This window comes from Prunus persica, chromosome G8, assembly GCF_000346465.2.
Source record: "Prunus persica cultivar Lovell chromosome G8, Prunus_persica_NCBIv2, whole genome shotgun sequence".
NCBI classification, from domain to species: Eukaryota; Viridiplantae; Streptophyta; class Magnoliopsida; order Rosales; family Rosaceae; genus Prunus; species Prunus persica.
In genome coordinates, this window is record NC_034016.1 from 15966912 (window position 1) to 15989544 (window position 22633).

At 35.9% G+C, this 22633-nt stretch overlaps 3 protein-coding genes across 4 annotated transcripts; all 3 read right to left on the reverse strand.

Moving 5' to 3' along the window:
• Positions 220 to 1730, reverse strand: LOC18766794 (zinc finger protein ZAT10). Its single transcript, XM_020553707.1, has one exon. The coding sequence runs from the start codon at positions 1208 to 1210 to the stop codon at positions 485 to 487; it is 726 nt and encodes a 241-aa protein (XP_020409296.1). The 5' UTR covers positions 1211 to 1730; the 3' UTR covers positions 220 to 484.
• On the reverse strand, positions 9334 to 12776 carry LOC18766653 (rhomboid-like protein 19). The gene is made up of 8 exons (XM_007200422.2): positions 12451 to 12776; positions 12236 to 12360; positions 11382 to 11442; positions 11086 to 11252; positions 10599 to 10704; positions 10300 to 10502; positions 10077 to 10214; positions 9334 to 9805 (listed from the first exon to the last, which is right to left on the reverse strand). Exons 1-8 carry the CDS (start codon positions 12472 to 12474, stop codon positions 9703 to 9705), a joined length of 927 nt encoding a protein of 308 aa, XP_007200484.1. The 5' UTR covers positions 12475 to 12776; the 3' UTR covers positions 9334 to 9702.
• LOC18768496 (uncharacterized protein slr1919) lies at positions 13441 to 22389 on the reverse strand. 2 transcript variants are annotated; one of them, XM_007199604.2, is made up of 16 exons: positions 21842 to 22372; positions 21033 to 21208; positions 20161 to 20326; positions 19912 to 19964; positions 19281 to 19424; positions 19069 to 19173; positions 18846 to 18971; positions 17913 to 18113; positions 17396 to 17502; positions 17125 to 17287; positions 16906 to 16971; positions 16598 to 16691; positions 16013 to 16125; positions 15579 to 15649; positions 15037 to 15181; positions 13441 to 14490 (listed from the first exon to the last, which is right to left on the reverse strand). In XM_007199604.2, the coding sequence occupies exons 1-16, from the start codon at positions 22170 to 22172 to the stop codon at positions 14059 to 14061; spliced, it is 2493 nt and encodes an 830-aa protein (XP_007199666.1). In that variant the 5' UTR covers positions 22173 to 22372; the 3' UTR covers positions 13441 to 14058. The 2 variants fall into 2 exon arrangements, with proteins under 2 accessions (XP_007199666.1, XP_020425472.1); XM_020569883.1 differs by lacking the exons at positions 13441 to 14490; positions 15037 to 15181; positions 15579 to 15649; positions 16598 to 16691 and having other exon boundaries at positions 16033 to 16125; positions 21842 to 22389.

Consider the following 22633-nt stretch of genomic DNA (forward strand, 5'->3'; position numbering starts at 1 on the left):
ATCGAAAACAGCAAACAACAAACAAACGTGGGTTAGGTCAGTGGACAGTAAACTTGTCATACTACAGTCAAGTTTGAACCATGCTTCTTGTAAATTAGATTAATTTTTTAGTAGTTTAGAATATTATTTGTAAACAAAATCCAAATTTCATAATTACTACTAAAAAAGAAAATTAAAGAAAAAGATCACAGCTCAGGATTAACCAAATTTGGTTTGGGATACTCGGAAGAAAAGATAAATTCATTATGATTATGTAACAAAACGATGAGTCAAAAATAATACCCAAATCGAATTGATGATAAAATATTAAGTAACCAATCGGAGACTAAAACCATTGTTCACAAAACAATGAACGAATTGAATACTCTGTACAGCATGCAACAACTCATTAAAAGAAAAAAAAGAAAAAAAAAGTAAAAAAAGTAAAAACATGCAGCTAGGCTATGGCTATTGAGCTTGTAATTCACGTAAATATTCTCCCAAATCAATCTCGACCCAACAGCCACCGCGGTTTCTTCCCCAGCATCGGACTCTGCACCTCCTGCTCGACAGATAGTTGACTTTTCTTGTGTCCTCCGAACCCCGGCCAGAACTCCGGCAACGCCGGAAGGTTCAGGTCGAAGCCGCGTTGACTCTGGTGACTCTGACTTTGACTGTGGCTGTGGCTGGAGGCCCCAGCGCCTCCGCCGTCTGACGTGGTGAGGGCACTGGTTGCGCCGCTGCCGCCGTCGTAGTGACAGCGCTTGTGGCCTCCCAGGGCCTGGCCGGTGGGGAAAGTCTTGTGACAAATAGAACACTCATGGGTCCTACCGCTTGTAGTGGCGGTGGCGGTTGACGGGTTGTCGGTGGAGTTGACGGCGGCGGAAGCCGCAGAGGAGTCTGATTTGCGGTGGCTGGCCTTGTGGCCGCCGAGGGCTTGGTAAGAAGAGAAGGCCTTGTTGCAGACAGAGCACTTGTAAGAGAGCTTCAGAGACGGCGGCTGAGGAGGCAGCTCAGCATCTGCGTCGGCGGTGGTGCCGCGGGCGAGCATGATGAGGCAGAGAGCAAGGTACTCTTCCTCCGTTGGTGGGTCGTCAACACGTGGCCGCTTAGAGCGCTTCCTCTTGGCCCATGGCTCCTGGGACTGGTTGAGGTGGCGATCCTCCACTTCCTCAAAAGATGAGAAGGGAGGGGAAGGGGTGCTGGGGGATTTCAAAGCCTCCAAGGCCATGTTTGGCGTGCCTGAAATAATACGATGGCCGAGAGAGAAAGATGTAGACTGGTTTGAGTGGGCAAGAAAAAGGTGTGTGCTTCAGAGAGAGAGCTCAATTTGGTGAAATATTGGGTGGTGTTTTTTTTTTTTTTGGGTTTTTTTTGTTTTGGGATATTGGTGGAGAGTGAAGAAGAGAGATGTGGTATTTATATATGAGTTTTGGGAAGAGTTGGTGAGGGAGAGTGAAGTCGGTCAACTAAGAAAAAAAAGAAAAAAAAAAAAGGAGGTGGAGTTGGAGTTGGAGTGGGAGTGGAGAAAGGGAGAGAGGGAGGCGAAGAGGCGGTGACTGAGAGCTTTTGGTTGGACTTTTTCAAGTCAAAACAATTGTATGCTTGCGTTGATTTGCTTTTACATCCACAAAACGAAGCAAATCACACTACTTGGGTCCTAGGGCGTGATCAACACGGTTCAACTTTTTTTCTTTTTAATAAAGTTTTTTGGTATTTTTTTTAATTAGTTTTTGTTTTGGTAATTAGTTGGTAATTTTGGTAATTACAAACTAATTATACTCACAACTTTGCCTAGAAAAGATGGATAAAATAATGGGAAAGGGAAGTGTCCCTAAACTTCGCATGATGTCATTGTGTTTAACAAGAAAGGAACTAATTACTACTTTTGATTAAATGATTTTTAGCACACTAAAAACAATTGATCAAATTCTACATCATGGGTACTTATCAAAAATAAAAATAAAAGAAAAGGTTAAACTTAGAGAGTGTAGTGACATGGACACATTATGACCTCATTGTGTGGGTATACTATATACACCAAATCAAATTGCAATTGATCATGTTGATATAATTTACAAGAGGCGGATGGAAATTCTTTTAGAAGAGTAGTATATAAAATTTGTTTTAGCTAAAATTAGTATATAATCTTATGCAATTTGATGTAGAATTGAAATACTTCGGCCATCAAGAAGAAAAAAAACACTTTAAGTGGCTTAGTCTTGACTATATAAGTAGATTTAACCATTCAAAGTTGATTACTTTTTCTTGCAAAATGCTATTAACTTAATCAATTGGCATGCCCTTCTTATTAATAAGAGTTGTACTTTGAATAGAGTCGCCTAATAGAGCGTGAGCAATGTGAAAATCGTGAAAGATACTCATAAATGACTCATCAGATTTGAATTAATAAATTTAGAAGATCTTCTATGATCAAATAAAACATATTTGAATTAAATAGTTCATCATTCTTATCAGATCTCCATTATGTTTTAGTGATTATAGCTTTTTTATTTTATCAAAAGTGATTATAGATTGTTTTGAATAAAAAAGAGAGATAGTAAGTGACGGCTGAAAAAGATAAAAAGACGAAAGATATATTTTAAATGAATTCAGTATAAGATTATTAAACGATACAGTTAGTGTGTGAATGATGACTTTAAAAAGAGACTAATTTTGAATATATACATATAGTAACAAAATTTTAGTGACAATATATACATATAGTGACAATATTATATTAACACTTTTTACTGAATAATTGGAAATTGAGATTAAATGAGAATACATCAAAGCACCTCTTTTTCAAGTTATTGCATAACAAAATTGAATATGAATGATCCATTTATGTATTTATAGGTAAGTAACTAGCTGTTTGAAAAGGGAACTGGCCATTTGTGTTTTTAAAAAGTGAGCTACCCTTTTTTTTTTGTTGGGGAAAAGTGAAACAAACAGTAATAGCTAGTATATATATTAACTAGATGTTTTTTTTAATAAAAAAAATAGTGAAATAAATAAGAAACTGCTAGTTGCTTTGAAAAAAAAAAAAAAGTAACGGCTAATTTACACTAATTAAATGTAATGAAAAAAATTTAAAAGTAAAAAAATAATATTTTCCATGTAAGAAAGAGTTGTAGAGTTATTATGGTGAGTGAGCTTATTGAAATCGAAGTTCATTTTATTGACCTTTGAAATGAACTATTGATCAATGAAATGAAATATTGATCTCTGAAATGAACTAAACTTTACTAATGCGGGTCAAAAGTTCAATTTATTGAAATAAAATTGAAATGATTCTCACCATTGTGAATACTCTTAGGCTTCAACAACTATAACAATAGTAATGTTGTAGATACCAAAATAAATCTTACAAATTTAAACTTGAATTGATTTTCTAGTGTTTTATTTTACTACACTATAAATTTTGTTTATTCTAATAAGGTATTATCCTATCATTTACATATTATATTTGGTTAAATTCAAGAAGTTATGATTCCGATACTATGCTTAAGGAAAGCAAAAAGCTTTTTTTTTTTTTTCCTTGGTAAGTAAGTAAAAAGAAGCAGAAAGTCAATAAAAAAGAAAACCCGCCCCTTTAATGGTTTTACTCAACGGAAACCTACCCCACACACAATCTTATTACGTCTTAGCTTACGTGGTGGTGAGCTGAGAAATCAAGTAAGAATGCTAGCTTCTAAAATTTCCAAAAAATAAAGAACTAAAACTTGGAATTTTCATATGTTGTCGAAACCAATTTGGGTTTGATAGTGATCATGACTCTGACCACAAAAATTTCTATAGCAATTATAGTGTAGTAAATAGTAGTGTTATATGATATAATTTGTCCACGTATTATAATATAAGTGGATTTGCTCACCTATCTTATTTTCCCACCCACCATTTAAATTTGACAAAACACAATTTTAACGATATCTCATACTCAAAAAGAAGGCGTTTGATAGAACAATCACAAAATTTAAGCAAAAAGTTGCAGTTGAAGCAATGGCCAATGAAGAGTTGCTTGAGAAATTGGACAATTTGCTTAAAAAAAGGGAGGCAAAGAAAGAGGGTGTTGCTATTATCTTCCATTATATGATGGAAAAATCATAAGCTATTATTTTCAATGTGCAAATAAAGAGAATGTTGCTGTTTTTTTTTTCTTTCTAAAATTTGTATGGTGGGTGGGAAGATAAGGTGAGTGAAAAAATAAGACATTGATGGAAATAACAGTACTCTTATTGATACTATTCCCTAAAAAGAAAAAAAAAATAAAATTATCGTTTTCACCCATATTATAACACATATACAAAATATACCATATGATCATACCCTAATATTATTATATAATTTCTCCGATTTCTCGGCTCGTAACAAATTTTGATTGGTTCATGCTCTTCACACGTATATATAATACAAGCATGTGGGTCCCTTTGTTACCTTTTAAACTTTCCATATGTAGGCTTTGAGCTTGTGACTTGGGACTTCTCTTGAGTGCTGGCATTTTGAGTAGTTGTTTGGTTTGTAGTTTATAGTTTTTTGGTTGGTCTTCTGGAAAGACAGCTAAATCTTGCGAGGAACATGCATTATTAGCCACGTGTGCTTTATCATTCCCATGATTATCCTCGTTGTTTTCTAGAAAAAACCAAGCTCATTCGGTACGACCATAAGCTTACCAAATTGCCCTTCTTATTTTTCAACTTTCAAGACTGGAGACTCAGAGAATTCCTATTTTTATTAATCTTTTTAGAAGACTAGACAAGACAGACATGGAATTTCAATCCATGTTTTAAAATAAACGCCTTTTACTATTTCATGTTACTTGTTAGGGCTGCTTCAACCCACTTTCCTATATCATTTTCTCGTTTCTTTTTCAACTATTGATGATGTGTTAGTTTGTCATTTTTTTCTTTAATGTTTTTTTTTTTGGTTTTGTTTTGTTAATGGAGTATGAGTGATTCAAATTTTGGGTTGTTCGAAAGATTAACTATTTGAGAATCTCCGAATTTACGTTTATTTTTAACTCCACTAAGTATGATTTGATCATAATCAATTTTATAAGAATACTTGAGTATATATTGAGCATTTATACTTAAGAACTGAATTCCTTACAATGAGTATTTGTTACAATTCTTATATTTTCTGATAATATTTTGTCTTGTGGAAAATTTTAAAAAAACATATCACTAGACTATGAGTTACGTAATCATCTATCGTTTTAAAGTTGTTGATGTATGTGCTAATCATTTAGATCCGCAAAATGAGTTTGTGAAAATGTTGTTTAAATATCCATGTAAAATGTAAAAATGAAAAAAATATATATATATACTGTTCTCTTATTTCCAAGCCTATTTTGCAAGGGTATTTGTGTAAAATCATTGGTCAGTGAGCTTAGCACAGTAAGGAGTCAGAGTGGCTTCAACGACGCGCAACTAACCGGCAAGCATACGACACGCTACGCGCTTCTCTCTTTAGTCATGGGCACGTGGCAGCCTGTGTAGTCTTAAGTTCCACAATTTTAGATAACCGACAAGCAATTGCAATACAACCACAACAGGCCGTCCATCTTTTGGGAGCATCTGAGAAAGTGCCAGGTGGGAGCTGCTGATGCTTCATCGTGCCACGTGTTGGGACTTTTCGTAGTTGAGCATCCACTCTTACCAAAAGCCCTAGTGGTTCACACTAACTCATGTTTTGTAACCCATCACCGTCATTCTTTCGTATATTTTGATACGTATTACAAAAAATACTAGTTCTCAATGAAAACTACTACTTTTCTCAGAATTCGACTCTCGTTGTTTTCATTAATTTAGACTAGTTTTATCAATTCAATCAATTCAAAATGAATTCAACTACTATTAAACGAGGATTTTTCAACGAGACTAATCCAAACCGTGCCCACTTTACGTTAGTATAGGACATGCAATGGAGTTCTAAATCTTCTTAATAGAGAGAGAGAGAGAGAGCTAAACTAGTGGTACAGTACTTAAGCCAAAGAAATGGAGAAATACGTAAGTTTGTGGTCCAAGTCATAGTGAGAGAGTGGCGTCAAACTTTGGCACACTCCATAACAAGCACTACCGTACAAGTTTGGAGTAGCACAAGATAAGATATTATTCTAAAAGTGAAAGAAGGTACAAGCAAGGCAGGCTGCTGAAGTCACGCCTTTCATAAGCACTTCCATCGTTTTAGAAATTCTAGGGTTTTGGCTACCTAATTAAAAGGGAATGGAGGGTTTTTCACACACGCACACAATCAAGATGCCATGAGGGTTCGAATTTGTGACCTCTTAATTACAACTTAAGGTTATTTTTCACTGAACTAAACCCCATTGGTGAAACAATTTCAGTTTAAGTTATAGAAATGTTTTATATATTTTTGCCATGTTTTGTGTTGAGGAAACAAATTGGAAACTTCAAGAAACTGGGGAAGAAATTGCTATCCTTATCTTTGTAGCTGAAATCCAAAAATTTCTTTGTTAGCATTAAAAAAAAAAGTTATGTATTATATTTTGCAGTTCAGCCATTCAAATTTTCAAGGATTTAATTATTTATTTTTTACTCACACCACTTAGTGGGGTCTCCAGTCAACACCATAATTGGGCTACTGTTGACACATTCAACATACCAAAATATCAATTTGACAAAATGCTTAGTTTGGAGTTTGTCTGAATTGGGCCTACCTGGTCATCAAGATTGCAAAATTTTATAACGAGGACCACCCTATATGGACCTTAGATGAGGTATGTATTTTTAGCCACACGATTAAACTGAACGGCTTAAATTTCTTTTATTTTTAATTATAACTTAAACCCAGCAATCTTGAAGACCCAAATGCGAAAGAACCCCATTACCGCTGCTATTTAAACTACTGCAGGTGGTGGTCGCCAAAAGAATTTTTCCTTGTAGTGCTCCTGAATTTGCAAGTAAGAGTCCCAAATAAGAGATTTTGTGGGTCTTCAAAAGGTTGGTTAATAGTCGCGAAGAAGAATTCTACATTAACCACAATAAATTCATTCTTTAGGGTCATGGTGGGGAGAAAGAAAGAAAACTTCATTCGTCTTCCTCAATTAAATGTTCCATATCGTGAAGCAGGGGCTGAAGATTGTAACAATTTTGTGTTCCAAAACGAATGCATTGTTATAGTCGTATATAAGGAGATATGTCAATTGACTTTTATTAGACTTGGTAAAGACACAACATGGAACTATTTGGATCAAAGATGTGAGTTGATTGAAGAAGTTGTTTCCATTGAGAATAAATTTTAGGTAGTCGATCATTGGACCAAACTTATCTTTTGATATTGCTACTCAGTCATATTTAAATATAAAGATTATTGCACAAGAGATTAAACAACTAAAGTTACGTATAAAGAAGGCACATAGCGTGAATTTAAACGACAGAGAATTTATAATGGCCATAAGGTATTTTGATATTGATCATGAAGCTGGCAAACGTATGAAATGAACTTCAAGATTTTCAAATTGGATTTTGAAAATTGCAAGTGGCTTTTAAAAAAAGACATTGAGTGATAATGTTATTTTTTTTGGGCGATAACTCTTCAATAGCTGTGTTTGCTTTAAAAATTTCCAGATGTCAATCAAATACTTCAACCATGACCTAGAACCAGAAGTTCTGAAGTTGTAATTAATTGACTTATGTCTGCTAATCCAAGTTGTAACTTAAACAATTAATCTTAAACAAGAAAATTTGTACTTAAAGTTCTAACACATGGTTTCCTTAATTTTCTTTCTTTCTTTAGCATATCTTTCATCATAGACTTTAAATTCCACCTGTAGCCAGACAATATTTAATCATTTCATGCTGTAGCTCTCAATCGAATTCACTCAGGTCAGCATTGTTCTCAATTCTACCATTATCAATACCCCACTTCTCAAAAAGCATTCGGATACCTTTTGAATCTCTTTAGCTTGACACTAGAATTTATACATTAATTCTTGGAACAACACCACCAAGAACCAAGTTTTTGTTTTAAATTTTGAACATGAGGGGACAACAATTATCTATCATTGACCGTCGTTTTCAAGCAAAAAATGAATTGCTCATCTTGGGCTGTATAGTTGTGTTATTGGGCTGGTTTTTGTTATGGTTCGCTTTCCTGGGTTGCTTTTTGTTTGCCTAATCCACGTGGTATAGAAATAATTATTCTTTCTTTTTTGGTGAAACGGTGTAGAAATTCATCTAAAACTCATGATGGAGTGATTGTCGATCATTCAAAAAATCGTGGAACATGGAATTTGCAGCCCAAGATTTCCATGTTATAAAAGGCCAGCCAATCAACTCAATGGCAAACACATGAAAAACTCACAACATTACTCTAAAACTTTACTGCAATCTAGATGGTTATGCATGTCCTCAAGTGTATAAAATGTCTTCTTATAGAGGTTGCACTCAAATAGTTAAGGGTCTGTTTGGTATTCAATTTGTATTCAATTTTTTAAATACAATGAATTTATTAGGGTCATGGGGGGGAGAGAGAAGAAATTGGGGGATGCTGCTATCTTTTTGGGTGATAATTCTTTAATATTTGTGTTTTAGGATGTCAGCTAAATTATATATACTTCAACCATGACAATGGAAGTATATTTGATGAAACTTGTAAACCTGATGATTTTGGTGTGTATAATCGACCCCCAATTTGGATTGTGCCAAATTTTCAACTATAAAAAGCTTGATTGATCTCTTCATATTATTTCTCTTACATTGTAACTTGAAGATTTTAAAGGTATTTGGTTTCCTTATGCGCTTGAAGATTTTAAAGGTATTTGGTTTCCTTATGCCATGCTTATTAGATTATCTCTTACATCTGAAATGCTAAAATTTGTGTTTCAGAGGGAACTGTTTCATTCATGTTCCAAGCTAGAGAAACTCAAACCAGCCCGATAAGAATTACTTGTATTCATACGTCCCTCGATGCATGAGCACCAACATTTTGACGATGGGAAGACAGTGCAACACAACATTGCTTCCTCCTAATAATTTAACAAAACATCTTCCTTAGTTACCATAGTGAACGAATGAACAAGGACAACAGCTAAGAAAACGGTTACTGTTTGCTGGAGAACGTACAGTGGATGTGGATTGAACTTTAGACTCTGGCTGGTCAGAAAATCGGACAGCAAATAAACGGTCACAGTTCATCTACCTGTAGTTTCATGTTCGAATCCCCCTTTCCCAACAAATACATATTTATAATTTATATGCAACCAAAAACTATATATTTAATGTTAATTAATTTTCATTATATTTTTCTGAAGTGATTCTGTTTTGTATATTTTTCTTTTTTACCCCACATGAGACTATAATTCAGGAATAAACATCCATAAAACATGGTTGATTTGAGATCGAAGATAAAACCAAGTCTGCTCAAAGATGTATTTGTACAACATGACAAAATGGCCCCAGTTGTTTAAAGGAGCAAAGGTTCCACTCAGGATATGGAGCAAAATGAAAACCAAAGGGAGATAAGCCTCTTTAGAATATCTATTCTACGTATTTTTGAGTAAGAACACACACCAATCATTGTGCATAGACAACTTTTTTGTACCCTTACGGTAGGGTCCAAGAAAAAATGCTAGCAAAACGATCCTCTAGAATCCACAGAGCGAGATATGAATAAGAAAAAGGAAAAGCCTTATCTTCAAATACCACAGAACCTCTCAAGTTCTAACAGAACGGACACACTTGGGTTGGTTGACAGGAGCAATTAAACACTCTCCGTGGCATCTCTTCCTGACTCTTCTGTACCCTGTGCTGCACCCAACCTCTCAGCTGCCAGTCTTTCTTCGAGTGCTCGAGCCCCTCTTTCTCTGCAAAAGGCAGTTCAGTCACAAATGAACATTTTTTTTCCCACTAAAGTTATTTGATTATGCTGGAAGGGAGCAATAAATTCCTTTTTCTTTAATAGTGATACACTTACGGGCATTATTGAAGCCGGAAGGGGGCTACAGAAATTCTGTCACAGTACAAACCTCTTCACTAATTTGCATATTTATTTGTGTATTTTATTTGCAGACTATCATACCGTCTAGTGAACATGAATACCAAAACTGTTTGTAGTATTGAGAACAGAAATGCTACCTCCTTCTAGATGCTTCAATGGGGTCGGATCCAGGCAATGTGGTGCCTCCAAGGGTATAACCTTGGGATTCGCTGGAAGCTTCAAATCTTCCACAGAGCATCCGATGGAATATAGATGCAACAGGATCAATGACTGGTCTGTGACAATTAGCAAGAGACACTTGAGAAATGGCAACCTACGAAAATTATTTTGAAGAGTTTCAAAATAATAACAATTATTCACCTTAAAAATTCAGGGAAGAATGTAGAAAATGCAAAATCATCACTTGGGTCACCCTTGAGTTTAGTTTCTGGTTTCCTCTGCCAGTATCTGAGATAAACCCAGCTAATATAGGTGCCAAATATTAAAATGGGAAGATATGTTGCTGACTGTGCTGTCCAGAAGCTTATGGCAATGGACAACAATATAGAGAGAGATGGTAACCACTGCACATAATTGAAACAACAGCAAATTGGGGGTTATAGGACTATTAATTAACCTGCAGAAATTTTCATTAAAACATCATTTTCAAAAGTCCACACCTTAGATTTTATCTTCAATAAAGGCAACTCCTGATCAGGGATGATTTGCTTGATGCCAACCAAGAAACCTGAAAGGACCCCATAGAAGCCAGAAAGAGGCAGATAGCTGGCACAAACGAACAAAAGAAAGTTGCAATATTATGCATGAGATAAAATAAATGATCAAACCAGGCTAACACATGTACAAACATTATTATATACAATTTCATAGATGGACAATGGAAGATATGTGTTGACAGTTTAAAAAATGATCCGTTTCAAAATTTGTGTGCTATTAGAGTTAGATCTGAATTGCCAATATATCAGCTTGAAAGGAAGACTTTTTTTTTCCTATTTCTAACAAACCAACATGCTACAGAATACCAGATAAAAAGAAGCAATAAAGCTGAAAAAGTAGGGAGAAAGAAAGACAAAAATATGAATCACTGGCATCCCCATAACTTTTTATTTCTCTGAATGTTTAATGTTATCTTAGTAGTGTACTTACAGGTAATTTTCGTTCATCGTAATGTAGTACAACGCAATAGCAGTGATGAAAGTGCATATGGAAGTTAGGAAGTTAACTACAAAGATGAACTTCAAGAACTCCCTAGAACCCCACACAGGTTCAAGCAGCTTCCCAATAAAAAGAAGACCAAGAGTGCTAACAACAACCTGTTAAATAAGTGTAAAAGTCAGTACTATTTCTTAAATGTAAAAAAAGAGAATCTGTCAGGTACAGAAATCTCAGGCAATATATGACTACAGCACACAAAAACTGTTTATCGAATAAGAAGCACATACCCCATATACTGATTGCTCAATGTAACCGGCTGTTAGGAGGTTCCAGACAAAAGGAATAGTCCTACAACACAGAAGTTTGGATTAGAATTAAGCTGCAGGTAAGAGGTTCCAAATCTAAAGAGGTGAGCTGTCTCTTCCTCTTTATTGGAGTGAACGAGCATAGGGATATGCAAAATTAACTCTCTTAAAAAAAATGCAAAATTAATCATGTGATGAACCCCAAACCCCAAAATATTATGATTATAAGTCCTCTATTACATTACTCGGAATGAAATTCCATTAGAAAAATAAAATTATAAAGAAAAAAGAAGGCATAAAGTGATAAAAGCACAGACATGTGGAGACCAATGGGAGAAGCCCAAACAGCCTCAAACAGAGAGGTGCAACGACTACTGGGGTCAATAATGCATCATCTGATTCAAATTTTTCAGGAGAAGGCACTAAGCTTCACTACAAAATCAACTTCTAAATTTTTGCAAAATCCAGAATCTAAGGGAAAACAAAATCAACTAGTCAAAGGACCATCTAAGATAAAACTGCAGAGATTACTTGGCCAATAATATCCCATGCCCCTTGTAATATAAATATGGAACATACAAAGGGTTAGGGTTATCATATAATTGCAATGCCACTAAAGCAGGGCCAACAACCTGAGCTGAGTTTCAGATCAACCCATAAGCAAACGCTTGAAAACATCCTTTTTCACAAAAGTTTCACAAAACCCATCACTGGAAACACAGATTTATGCACTATTTCACTATTCATTTTGGTTAATCTCCAATCCAAAAGCCAACCCACAACACAAAAGCCAACCCAAATTGAACACGGACGCAAAATCGAGAGAAAGACGAAACCTGGCGGGAATGAGCGCTAGATAATTAACGGCCTGAGGGAGAAACTGAACCACAATGTGTCCTCCAATAAGCACCACCGCTAAGCCCTTGCATAGCCGAGTGAACCCAGAGAATGCACCCGCGCCCTGCAAGCCCACCACTCAGAAATTCAATTGAAAAACGCAAATCAGAAGAAAAGAAAAGAAAAGAGAGGAGAAATTGTGCGTTTTGCTTACCACTGAGAGTGATGGAGTGCTCATGGCGCGTGGTCGTTGGACGTTGGATTTGGAGCGGTGATTTGAGATCGGAGTATCAGAGTTTGGGTTTAGCAAGGAAGGTTTGGGATTTGTACAAATTGTGGATCAGTCCGATCCGCGAAGGAGTTGAATTGAAACAGGCGGTGAATATTAATATAAAAATTGCTGTGATTGGGTGAAGGCGCGACCAATGTTCAGATTGGATTGAGTTACAAGGTTTCCCAAATGTACATTTGTTTTTCATTTTGTCTATTTCGTCACGTTAATAGATGAAATTTAACATGAAATATATAACTGCCACACATGAGTACGAGGGCATTTTTGTGTTATCAGTCAAAATGTACATCTATTTTTCTTGATAATGTTAGATTAGATTTATAAGTATTCAGATTTATAAGTCTTAGATTTTTTTCATTGGGTTTTCTGTGACAAGGTTTTGATGAGACCATGTTTGTTCGTTTGAGTCTGTAACCTTAGACAGCTGAATGAAACCTTATTATTTCTTAAAAAAATAAAAATAAAATAAAAACACACACACTAAGCAAAATTACAAGACCAAAACAGAAATTGTACCAAACCACAAAACCTAAAATGTAATTTGGGATTCATTTTATTCGAAAAGTTCAACTCTAGCCAATTTAGCTAAAAACAAAAAGAAACTAGTTTTAAAAGAGTATACTCTAATTTCCATATTCTTAAACTCACCCGCTCTTAAGAATAAATAAATAAATAGAGATGTTGTATATATCGTGTTGAATTGGGAAGATTCAACTATTATTTTTGTTCACCAAAAATTTGGAATTAAAATTTTGAAAACAATGCCTAAAATAATTCCAGAGGAATTGTTTCATAAACATGTTCCATGCTAAAACGTCACATATGATATGAAGGAGAGTGATAAGGCATCTCTTTATGTATATGGTCTTCCATGAAGAAAATTGATTTTCTACGCAATAATATCTTGAACTATAGACTTTTGTCTCAAACAGCCATATGATTGCAATCATTCAACAAGAAGATGGATTAGAATTTGCTTTCACATATCAACTACCAAAAAAAAAAAAAAGGAAAAACAGTTTGGATCTGTTACAACATGGGAAAGAATCCAATATTTTGCACGTCTTCTATTTGCAGACATGCCTACCACCATCTACACAAACATTAATGAGATGTTGATCTCTTACATGCCATCTCATGTATTCAACCCTAAAACATGCTCCAAAATCTGTAGACACTTCTCACCGTTTAATATATGTATTAGGTTAGATATGGACTGTTCACATACCTCACCATTTTATACTTCTCGCCAGCTTGCAATGCCGTCCTTGATCCGCCTTCATCATCACATTTGCGGCTCTGTTTTTGTAAGTACAAATGGTGATTGAAGAAATGATAGCTTTGCATGGGATCCTGAGTTCAATGCAAGTACTAAGCCTGGTGCGGCCTTAACACCTTAATCCAACTCAAGCAGTGAAAATACCAATATCCCTCTTATCCTCCTATCAGTTGCTCTAAAGAACACTGCGAGTGGAAGCCTGCACTCTTAGCTTCTCCAAAAAATGGCTCTATGGGAGTTGAATATGAGCATCATGGGATCGCATATTGCTTTCGAGCAAAAGATATGGGGCTCAAGTAAGCTTCAGAGAAGGATACTAAAGCACGATGGCAAGCCAAAGCTAAAGCTGTGGTAAACATTACAAATGAAGTCCAGTAGAACCTCAGCATCAAAATTGGATTTTTCCTTGCAGAGTTTAGTACATTTGAGAAAATCACTTTGAGCCGACGATCTCTGAAGATGGTACGGTAATCATAAATGGGAGTTCTGGAAGATGGTTCTAGATCTCTGTTGTCATGCGCACTTGCCAATCTCAGATCAGAACTATACCGAGTTGTTGCAATGCCCCGTCCAAATGCCGTAAACATCCATTGATATAGAATGTCTGCAATGACACTGCAAAATTGCTGGCGGAAGAACTTTGCCTTCTTGGATACCATTGCTTGGACCAATGAAGCTCCATCCTATTAGATTCAATTGACAATGAGTTTTTAGTTCATAGGATAAGATGACAAGTGATAGATCATGGGTAAAAAGCATCATGTTTCACATGTACTTAACCCTCCATCTGCCTATCTCATTGTTACTTAACACTCCATTTGACTATTTCATTCTTACTCATGCAAGATAAAGTCCAAATTCGTTCAGCAAGCCATTGTCCTAGAGAGCTACACCAAAAGGTAGACAATACCAGAAAATATGATGCCATTGGCAACCATCAAAGTGAACTGGGAACAAGATGAGTTATCACCTCAAATGAAACTAATAGCAGCTAAAGACGATAGTGAGAGAAGGGAACGAGGAAAACAAGAGTAAAAGTAGAAACCAATTAGAAATGAGATAATGTGTAATACCATACTATCCTTTTAGCCTCTTAACCCTAACATTAAATGTGTTATATCCATAATAGGGGTATATTTCACATTTCCTGTGTGATGATTGATAAAGAGAGTCATCTTAACAATATTATAAATACAATGAAAAAAAGGGACCAGCATAAGGGGACTCACTGCAGTCATCAACAGTCTTCTGAGCACAACACCCTCTTTGGATGGTAAAAGCCTCAAGACCAAGTTTGCAACATCAACTGCACCACTGTCCCTTAGTGGTAAATAGCCAAGGGAAGAATCAGCTTTTGATGCTATCAAACCTTTCCTGCAAAAAAAATATAAGAAACATGAATATTTATTTATAAAGACGAGATGCAACCCCAGCAAGTTATCAGGTAAACTAAGAAAGGCTATCAAAAAGGACCAGCATAAGATTTTTGGTAATGATGGATAAGGTATCCTATTGTGAGGATGATTAGCATCCCATGCAAACCCTAAAAGCTGTTACTGTGACTATCCACACAAAAACAACAGAAGAGTGCAAAAAAAAAAATCAGTAGCTGCTAACAGAAAAATAATTTCCCTTCTTCTTTTCTACTTATTCATGGAGTCATGGGCCTTGCATCTGACCAATATTTTGAAGTTCTTAAAGTTCCAAGACATATTCGAAGAATAAACTTGTACCTTGGGAATTGGACTCCAAGAAATACAATTTAACATACCTGGCTGCGCCTACTTTTAAGAAAAGAGCAAGCCTCTGCCACTGGAACTCCTTCTTTTTGTTAAAAACCACCTGAACCGAACAAATCAAGTAAATCAACAACAAATATACTAAAAATTTGATTTAGGAACCTCACTGGGTAGATTGTCCTCCAAAAAACCTACCCCTATGCCTTTGATTATCAAACAGAAGTTTGTGAAAACTCAGAAGCATGGAAGACACCAAATGGAGAGTCCAAAATTTCTTGTTCGCATGATACCAATACCTACCAAGTCTAAACTAACATGTTTTACACTATAGATTTTACATTACTAAGTATGCAAAGAAATAAAGAAATGCCATTAGTATGCGCAAACAGATATAGATGTACTGCAAGTCCATGTGATAACCAACAAAAAGTAAGAGCATAAGCTATGGTTTTTGAGCATTTCTTACCGAATGTAAAATTTTCCTCGTTGCAGCTGAATTTTCAGTAAGAAGTTTCCGAACAACATAAGGGTATGCAGCTTCAAATGTTTTAAACTTTTTATCTGCAGCTACAGCTAATCCTGAGACAACACACAAAACACGTAAAATCTATTAAGCTAAACAATCTTTATAAAAACATTGAAAAGTGAAGGATGATTTAGGGGTTGGATGCATCACAGAGAGAGCTAGAACCAGCATCAGAAAAATATGAAACAAATTGATATTGGGCAACTTGCTGATTAAGATATGAAGCAAGAAGTCTGAAATCAAGAACTGATTCTGGTCTCATAATACTTTACAATCAAGACAGTCCTTGTATCAGCTTGCTGATTCAGAAAGATACAATCAAGATAGTGATTGTGTCAGACTTGCTTAGGTCACTATCTTGAGGCAGCATACAGGGCATCCAGACAGTAATCATACATCATTATCGTGATTGTACAGGATAGTGATGCATGTAAAAGTAACACAGCATAACCAGTATCCTACAGAATACAGATACAAAAAATATATGCAAAAAGCATTTGATGCCCTAAGGCAAGTGAACACTACCTTCGAAGGAAGCAAGAGAACGTAGAACAAGTGAATAGTACGGTGGCATGCGAAAATGATACTTGAAGGCTATGGACCAGATTTTACCCAGAACCTTCGGAAAAATTACAGTTACAATCAGCCTTTAGTAAATATAAAGAAGCAAGTAATATTATGTGTATCATTACTACAGACAGAGGAGCTATTGTTGTAGGAAGACACAATTACAGATTGCAGATAAGCCAATTTCCGCGTTGTTCAGATGATATTTCATGCTGAAGAATACTTGTAAGTTACTAATATTTACGAGATCAAGACATGATTCTCACCCTGCTGAACTTCACATCAGGAATTCCATCTCTAAATTCTACTTCTCCCAGCTCATATTCTAGATCCTAAATCATAATTACAGCTCAACAAGTTAGTTTCCATAGTTAAGAAAGAAAGTACAACCTCATTGATTTTCATAAATAAATAACAAACATATTTTTCGAAAGCAGAAATAATAGACACTACATAAAACTGAACCAAAGAAGTTGATATGATACCATAGTTACACGCCTGATATTAGTCCCTGGCCTTATGACATCCATTTCGGTCAAGGAATTAACAAGGGATGCCCAATCTCCATTTACTATGTGCACTATGGATGCAAGCATAGCAAATTGATGCTTTTTTTCCATCTGACAAAGCAAGCCAAAATCCAAAAACCTGACATAGAAGTCACCAGTAGAAGTGAAATGAGCTATAGATGCATACTTAGTTATTTGGGTATAGCAAGTAAAGCTTATTTCTACACAATGACAGTCAAAGGCGTACCCGATTTGTCCTGAGGATGTGTAACGCAGGTTTCCAGGATGTGGATCAGCATGCAATAAGCCTGTTTCGAGGAGCTGAACTAAGCATGCCTCCACTCCTTTCTTAACCTACAATAGTCAAACCACAATAATCTGTCACTCGGCTGCCTATGATGACATAATATAGGGAGATCATACTACAAACTGAAACACTCAGAAGAATAATTTGACACGTCTTTTATTGGTGGAATCACTAATTCACTAAGTTAAGAAACCACATTTTCAATGTTATTTTCATTGAACTTAACATAGGATGGCAGCTTACAAATGAATTAAAATAGGATGTCCATATCTCATCTCCACCACCCTAAGCTAAGGCTGTTTTGTCATATTTCATAACAGTATTATTTTGGCCCCTCAAATCTCAAGTCAGTTCTGACAAAATTGATAGCTAATAGCTATCACATAGGCTTTCTAACAGGAATCTGGAATTAACTAGAACCTAAGAAAAGAAGAATCCTGCAATTCAAATTGCATACCAGATCAAGCAGACGTCTTTTGGCATCAAGTCTTTGCCTCTCTGAATAAGTAGAGCCATTATCAATAGAGCTTCCAGCAGATACAGAGAGTAAATCAGTTGGACTCTCACCAACAATCCACTCCATTGTCAGAACTCTCTTACGACTTAATTGTTGAAATATTTTTGGCACAAACATGAAGGGAAAGGAGGAATGAGCTTCCTGTACATACAGCAACAAACAGTAACTAATAGGAAAGAAGCATCTAACCTGGAAACAAACTAGTAATAAACTTTTACGAGTATGTCTTATCACAGAAAAAGGGAGCTTCATATGTTATCAAAAGAATTTCACTTCCATCTAAACAAGTAAATGTAACAACCAATTCTGGATTCTACCCAACTTTTTCCTCAACATAACTTCAAATAAAGAAATATTTAACGACCAAATAATAAAGGTCCACATCAAGGTTTCTTTCTCCTTTGCTTTACTCTTGTTTCCAAAACTAGCCCTTCACTGTTTATTTATTTATTTATTTATTTTTTTTTTTTTTCTCTTCTTCTTTCTGAAACAACATTGTGATAAGAAGTACATCACACTAGGGAAATAACTAACTATTGGGAGATTAACAATTTTATTCACCTATCTAATACTGATGTCAGTTGATGGTTGGAATCTCATGACCCTATGTCATGTTGATTACCAGTAAAAACTGTAAACAACCCCATCCCATTTAGAGCAGGATTGGGAGGTTAACCATTTAATCTGTCCTATAATTTACCCAATTCCTGCAAAATTAATTATTAAACTGCATATCTGCAAGATGAGGTAGCATTAAGTGTAACTTGAGATGCAATTCTTAGTCTTTTAAAGAAAAGGTTAATTAATACTTTGTAATTACCTTTCATGGTAACCATTATAGTTATTAAACTCAAATAAATATGCAATTATTACCATAAACTTGGAAGAATTTGAAGCCTCTAAAGTGTAATCCAACTCTCCAACTAAACCTTTCCCAAGCTCATCAGCATACAGGCGTAGGTCACCTTTTCTCTTCGCTATCTTTTGCAATATCCCAAGCTGAAATGGTTATGTACAACTGAGCACAAGCTTAATGACAAACATATATAGGAAATTAATATTCACCAACACAAGATTAATTGATTCTTTTACAAACCCCTAGGCGAAGAATATATATATCGCGCACTACAATATGACGCAAGTTAGGCCGTTGAACTTTAATAGCAACATTAAATCCATCAAGAGTATGCCCACGGTAGACCTAGAATGTGTAAAACATCAAGCAAATAAGAAATAAACTCGAAAACATAATGATTATAAATAATTCTACATCAATTAAATGCACACATATGTATGTGTTATATACACCTGACCAAAAGATGCTGCAGCCTCGGGTTCCCCAGAAATGTAGCTAAATAATGACTCTACAGGAGATCCTAATTCTTCTTCGATAATTTTCATAGCCACATCCCTGGGAAACGGAGGAATTTGATCATGCAGCTCAGACAATGCCTGCAATCATAAACCAAAGAAGACAAGATGAACAAAATATCCAGCATTCGAGTTATTTCAAGGTAAAGATGAGGAAACAACAAAATATCTTGCATGAAAAAAGATAATATTCAGAAGAACTTTCAAATTGAGGAAAAAGAAACCACAAACAAAATGGTATTGTAATAATTGAAGCCACTTACAGAAACACAAAAGCGCACCAGCATACAACCACAAAGAAAAACATCATTAGATTAAAGTCCACACATATCAATGCAAAACAGGATGAGAAGAATTGGATAATTTTTAGTAAATTTATTTTTTTTCGTTTGCTATACTGACATGGTAAAAGGACATTGACTGCACATGAAAGTTGAAACCTTTACACTTGACGGAAAATACATAGAAGTGTGTTATAAATATATGATTTCAAATTGGTGGCAGATAATGTACTAATATTCAAATAAATAAAAACAAAAATAGAAGATATAGTTCTATACAATCTAACCTTGGAAATTTCAGCACCAATAATGTCTGGCCTGGTGGAAAGGGACTGACCAACTGCATCAGCAAGCAAATGCATGTAACTAGCATATTGGCAATGTTGTGACTGCAGGGGAAAGTAGAAGTCCTAGTATATAATTTGAAGAGCAATATGTAGAATATCGATAGAGTAAATTTTTAAAGAACATAACAAGAAAGATGAGAATTGCAGCTTTAATGCACAGAAAAACTTCAACTAGATAGACTTTCTCACCTTTGATAAAAGTGGGACCCAGGTTTAGCATAGTTTCTTTTAACACCATTCCAAAATTGTATTGTGATACATTCTCATTAATTCCCTCATCCAAACTTGGTCTTAACAACTTCTTTATCCCAGAGGTCCGAATTCTGATTGCAGCAGAAGCAAAGGAGGAAAATACCTTACAACACACAACATAGGGAACCCAATAAGGATTTATTTTATCAAATAGCCCAAATAAAAGCTTTTGCATAACAATCAGATAGCAGACCCTGAACTAAATAACAAGCCAGAAAAAAGATAGACATCTAACAGGCAGGTATAACCCAAGAACATGTTTTATGTTTTCCAATTTACAGTTCCACAATCCAAGAAGATGTGGTGGATCTTTGAAGAAAAAACAGTATTTTACAAGTCAAGATTGGTACACTGTTATGAGGGAGCTCAAAAAATTAGGAAAAGTGTCAACAGTGTTGACTGTAGTTGCTGTAATTTCACTTACAAGCACCCTCATCCTACACAGGATGCAATTAAAATAAGAACTCTAGCAAACTGGTGTTTTAATCAGTAATATAAACAGATTTTAGAAATAAAAAAAAGGAAAGAAGACTTCAAATTTACTGGGGAAAGAGTATTTTGGACTACAATAAATACATGCTTGAAATGTTATAAAAGATTGGAACCAAAGAACTAGCCAACTTAGTGGGCCAGGCCTAGCAGTGCCAAATATCAGTTCAGTATAACTTAAATCCAAAAGTGTGCCATTGGAAGAGCCTCTAGAAAAGGAAACTTAGTACTAGATAACTCACCAATCTAAGAAGGCAAGAGGCACACCAACAAAGCATTGGATATCTCAAAGTTAATTATCTATTAGATATTGAACCTACCTCAAGAAGTCTGAAGGCCACTACATGGGGCCTGCACCTGAAATAATCACCAACACTTTCTGGATCATAGACTTCAGGAAGTGGCTTAGACCAAACCTTAGACAGATAATAAAAGTATAGAGCATATGCCTCGAAAGCCTTGAGATCAGCCATGAACAAATCAACACCAGAGAGTTCTGCCAGAGGATAGATTTCCAACATCAATTTCAACTAAACAAGGTATAAGTTCCAAGTTTCGAACGGGATCGCACAAAATGATAATTTAAGCATTAGATAATCATATGAAGAGGGCAATATATTTTTAGTCAAAAATATTGGCAACCCAAATTTGCTACACTTGAGTTCTTTCCATCCTTATTAGAATGTCATTGGCAAAACACTACATGGTATGGATACATGATTACTTGAGAACAAAACCTATTTTTCCTAGAACAGGAATCAGAGGAAACCTAGTAAGACAAGACCAATCTAGTCCTAACACAAAAAAAACTGATGGGAGGAGGACTGACAGAATTACTTGACAAAATCAATAACCAAGTGATTAATCTTATACTTCGTCAAAGCTTTGTAATTACATAAAAGGGTGAGACTTTACACATTTGCAGCTGTTTGTTAATGAAATCAGAACCAATCTGTCAAATTAAGCAAACTATGTTATAGTTTCTGACCCCTTAGCCAACCCACCACACTCGCTCACTCCACTTGGCCAAAATTTAAAAAAAATCACAAAATTTGCAGTAGGAACTTCATTCATTTCCAAACTTGCAAATCTTTAGCAAGAAAAAGGTATGTAGAAGATGGTACTTAACCAGGATAGGAAGGTTGAGGCCAAGAAGGAGCTGGCAATGGAGGCGCATTGGGGTCTTCGAGGTTGCGAAGCCACACGATGTCATCTAGGGTTTTGGAAACCTCTGGAATTCGAAAAGCCTTATTAGCCCACTGAATCCCACTCCCAATCCCCCGCTTCAGAAATTCCACGTCCTTGCGAAACACCTGACCCAAGTGACCGAAGTCCCCCAGAGGTCGCCCCTGCCTCGCACGCTTGCCCTTCGACGTCATTTCGGAGGCGCCCGTCGACCTCAGCATGCACACCGGCTTAAACGACAGCGACAACGATGCTGCTAGCGCTGTCGTCGCCATTACTGGCCTGCGAGCGAGAGCTGCTGCGTGACGGGAAAATGGGGGTTAATTAGTTGTTAATGTTGTTTAATTGGTTTGTTTAAGGATGTGATTGGTTTTGGGATGGGGACTCATCGCAGTGACGATGATGAAGACGACGAACAAGAGAAGAACGAGTGGCAATGGAGAAAGCGTTGTGGATGCCTCGTGGCCACGGTAAACCGGTTAGATGGGCTTAATCTGCTGCTTTCGTGTATACCGTAAGATTTTAGCACGGGGGTGTTGGTTGGTTCCAGTCTGTTCCTGACCAGTAACACCTTGACACGTAGACAAGCTCACGAGTGTAGACAATCGATAATTAAGAAATCTTACTTTTTGAACTTATAGTTGGCCGTTATTAGGAGAATAAAACTACAGTATATGTATACATTTGTTGGGTCCCAACGCTATGTCATTTTTGGTGACTGAGATTTTTTTTTTCT

Coding starts and splice junctions, on each gene's coding strand:
- LOC18768496 (XM_007199604.2), bottom strand. CDS start 22,172: ATGGCGACGACAGCGCTAGCAGCATCGTTGTCGCTGTCGTTTAAGCCG. Junction 17,503..17,912: donor AAAGACGTCTGCTTGATCTG/GTATGCAATTTG, acceptor TGACTATTGTAG/GTTAAGAAAGGAGTGGAGGC. Junction 15,182..15,578: donor TTAAAAGTAGGCGCAGCCAG/GTATGTTAAATT, acceptor TTTTTTTTGCAG/GAAAGGTTTGATAGCATCAA.
- LOC18766794 (XM_020553707.1), bottom strand. CDS start 1,210: ATGGCCTTGGAGGCTTTGAAATCCCCCAGCACCCCTTCCCCTCCCTTC.
- LOC18766653 (XM_007200422.2), bottom strand. CDS start 12,474: ATGAGCACTCCATCACTCTCAGTG. Junction 11,253..11,381: donor TTGAGCAATCAGTATATGGG/GTATGTGCTTCT, acceptor CTTATTTAACAG/GTTGTTGTTAGCACTCTTGG. Junction 10,215..10,299: donor TTCTTCCCTGAATTTTTAAG/GTGAATAATTGT, acceptor TAATTGTCACAG/ACCAGTCATTGATCCTGTTG.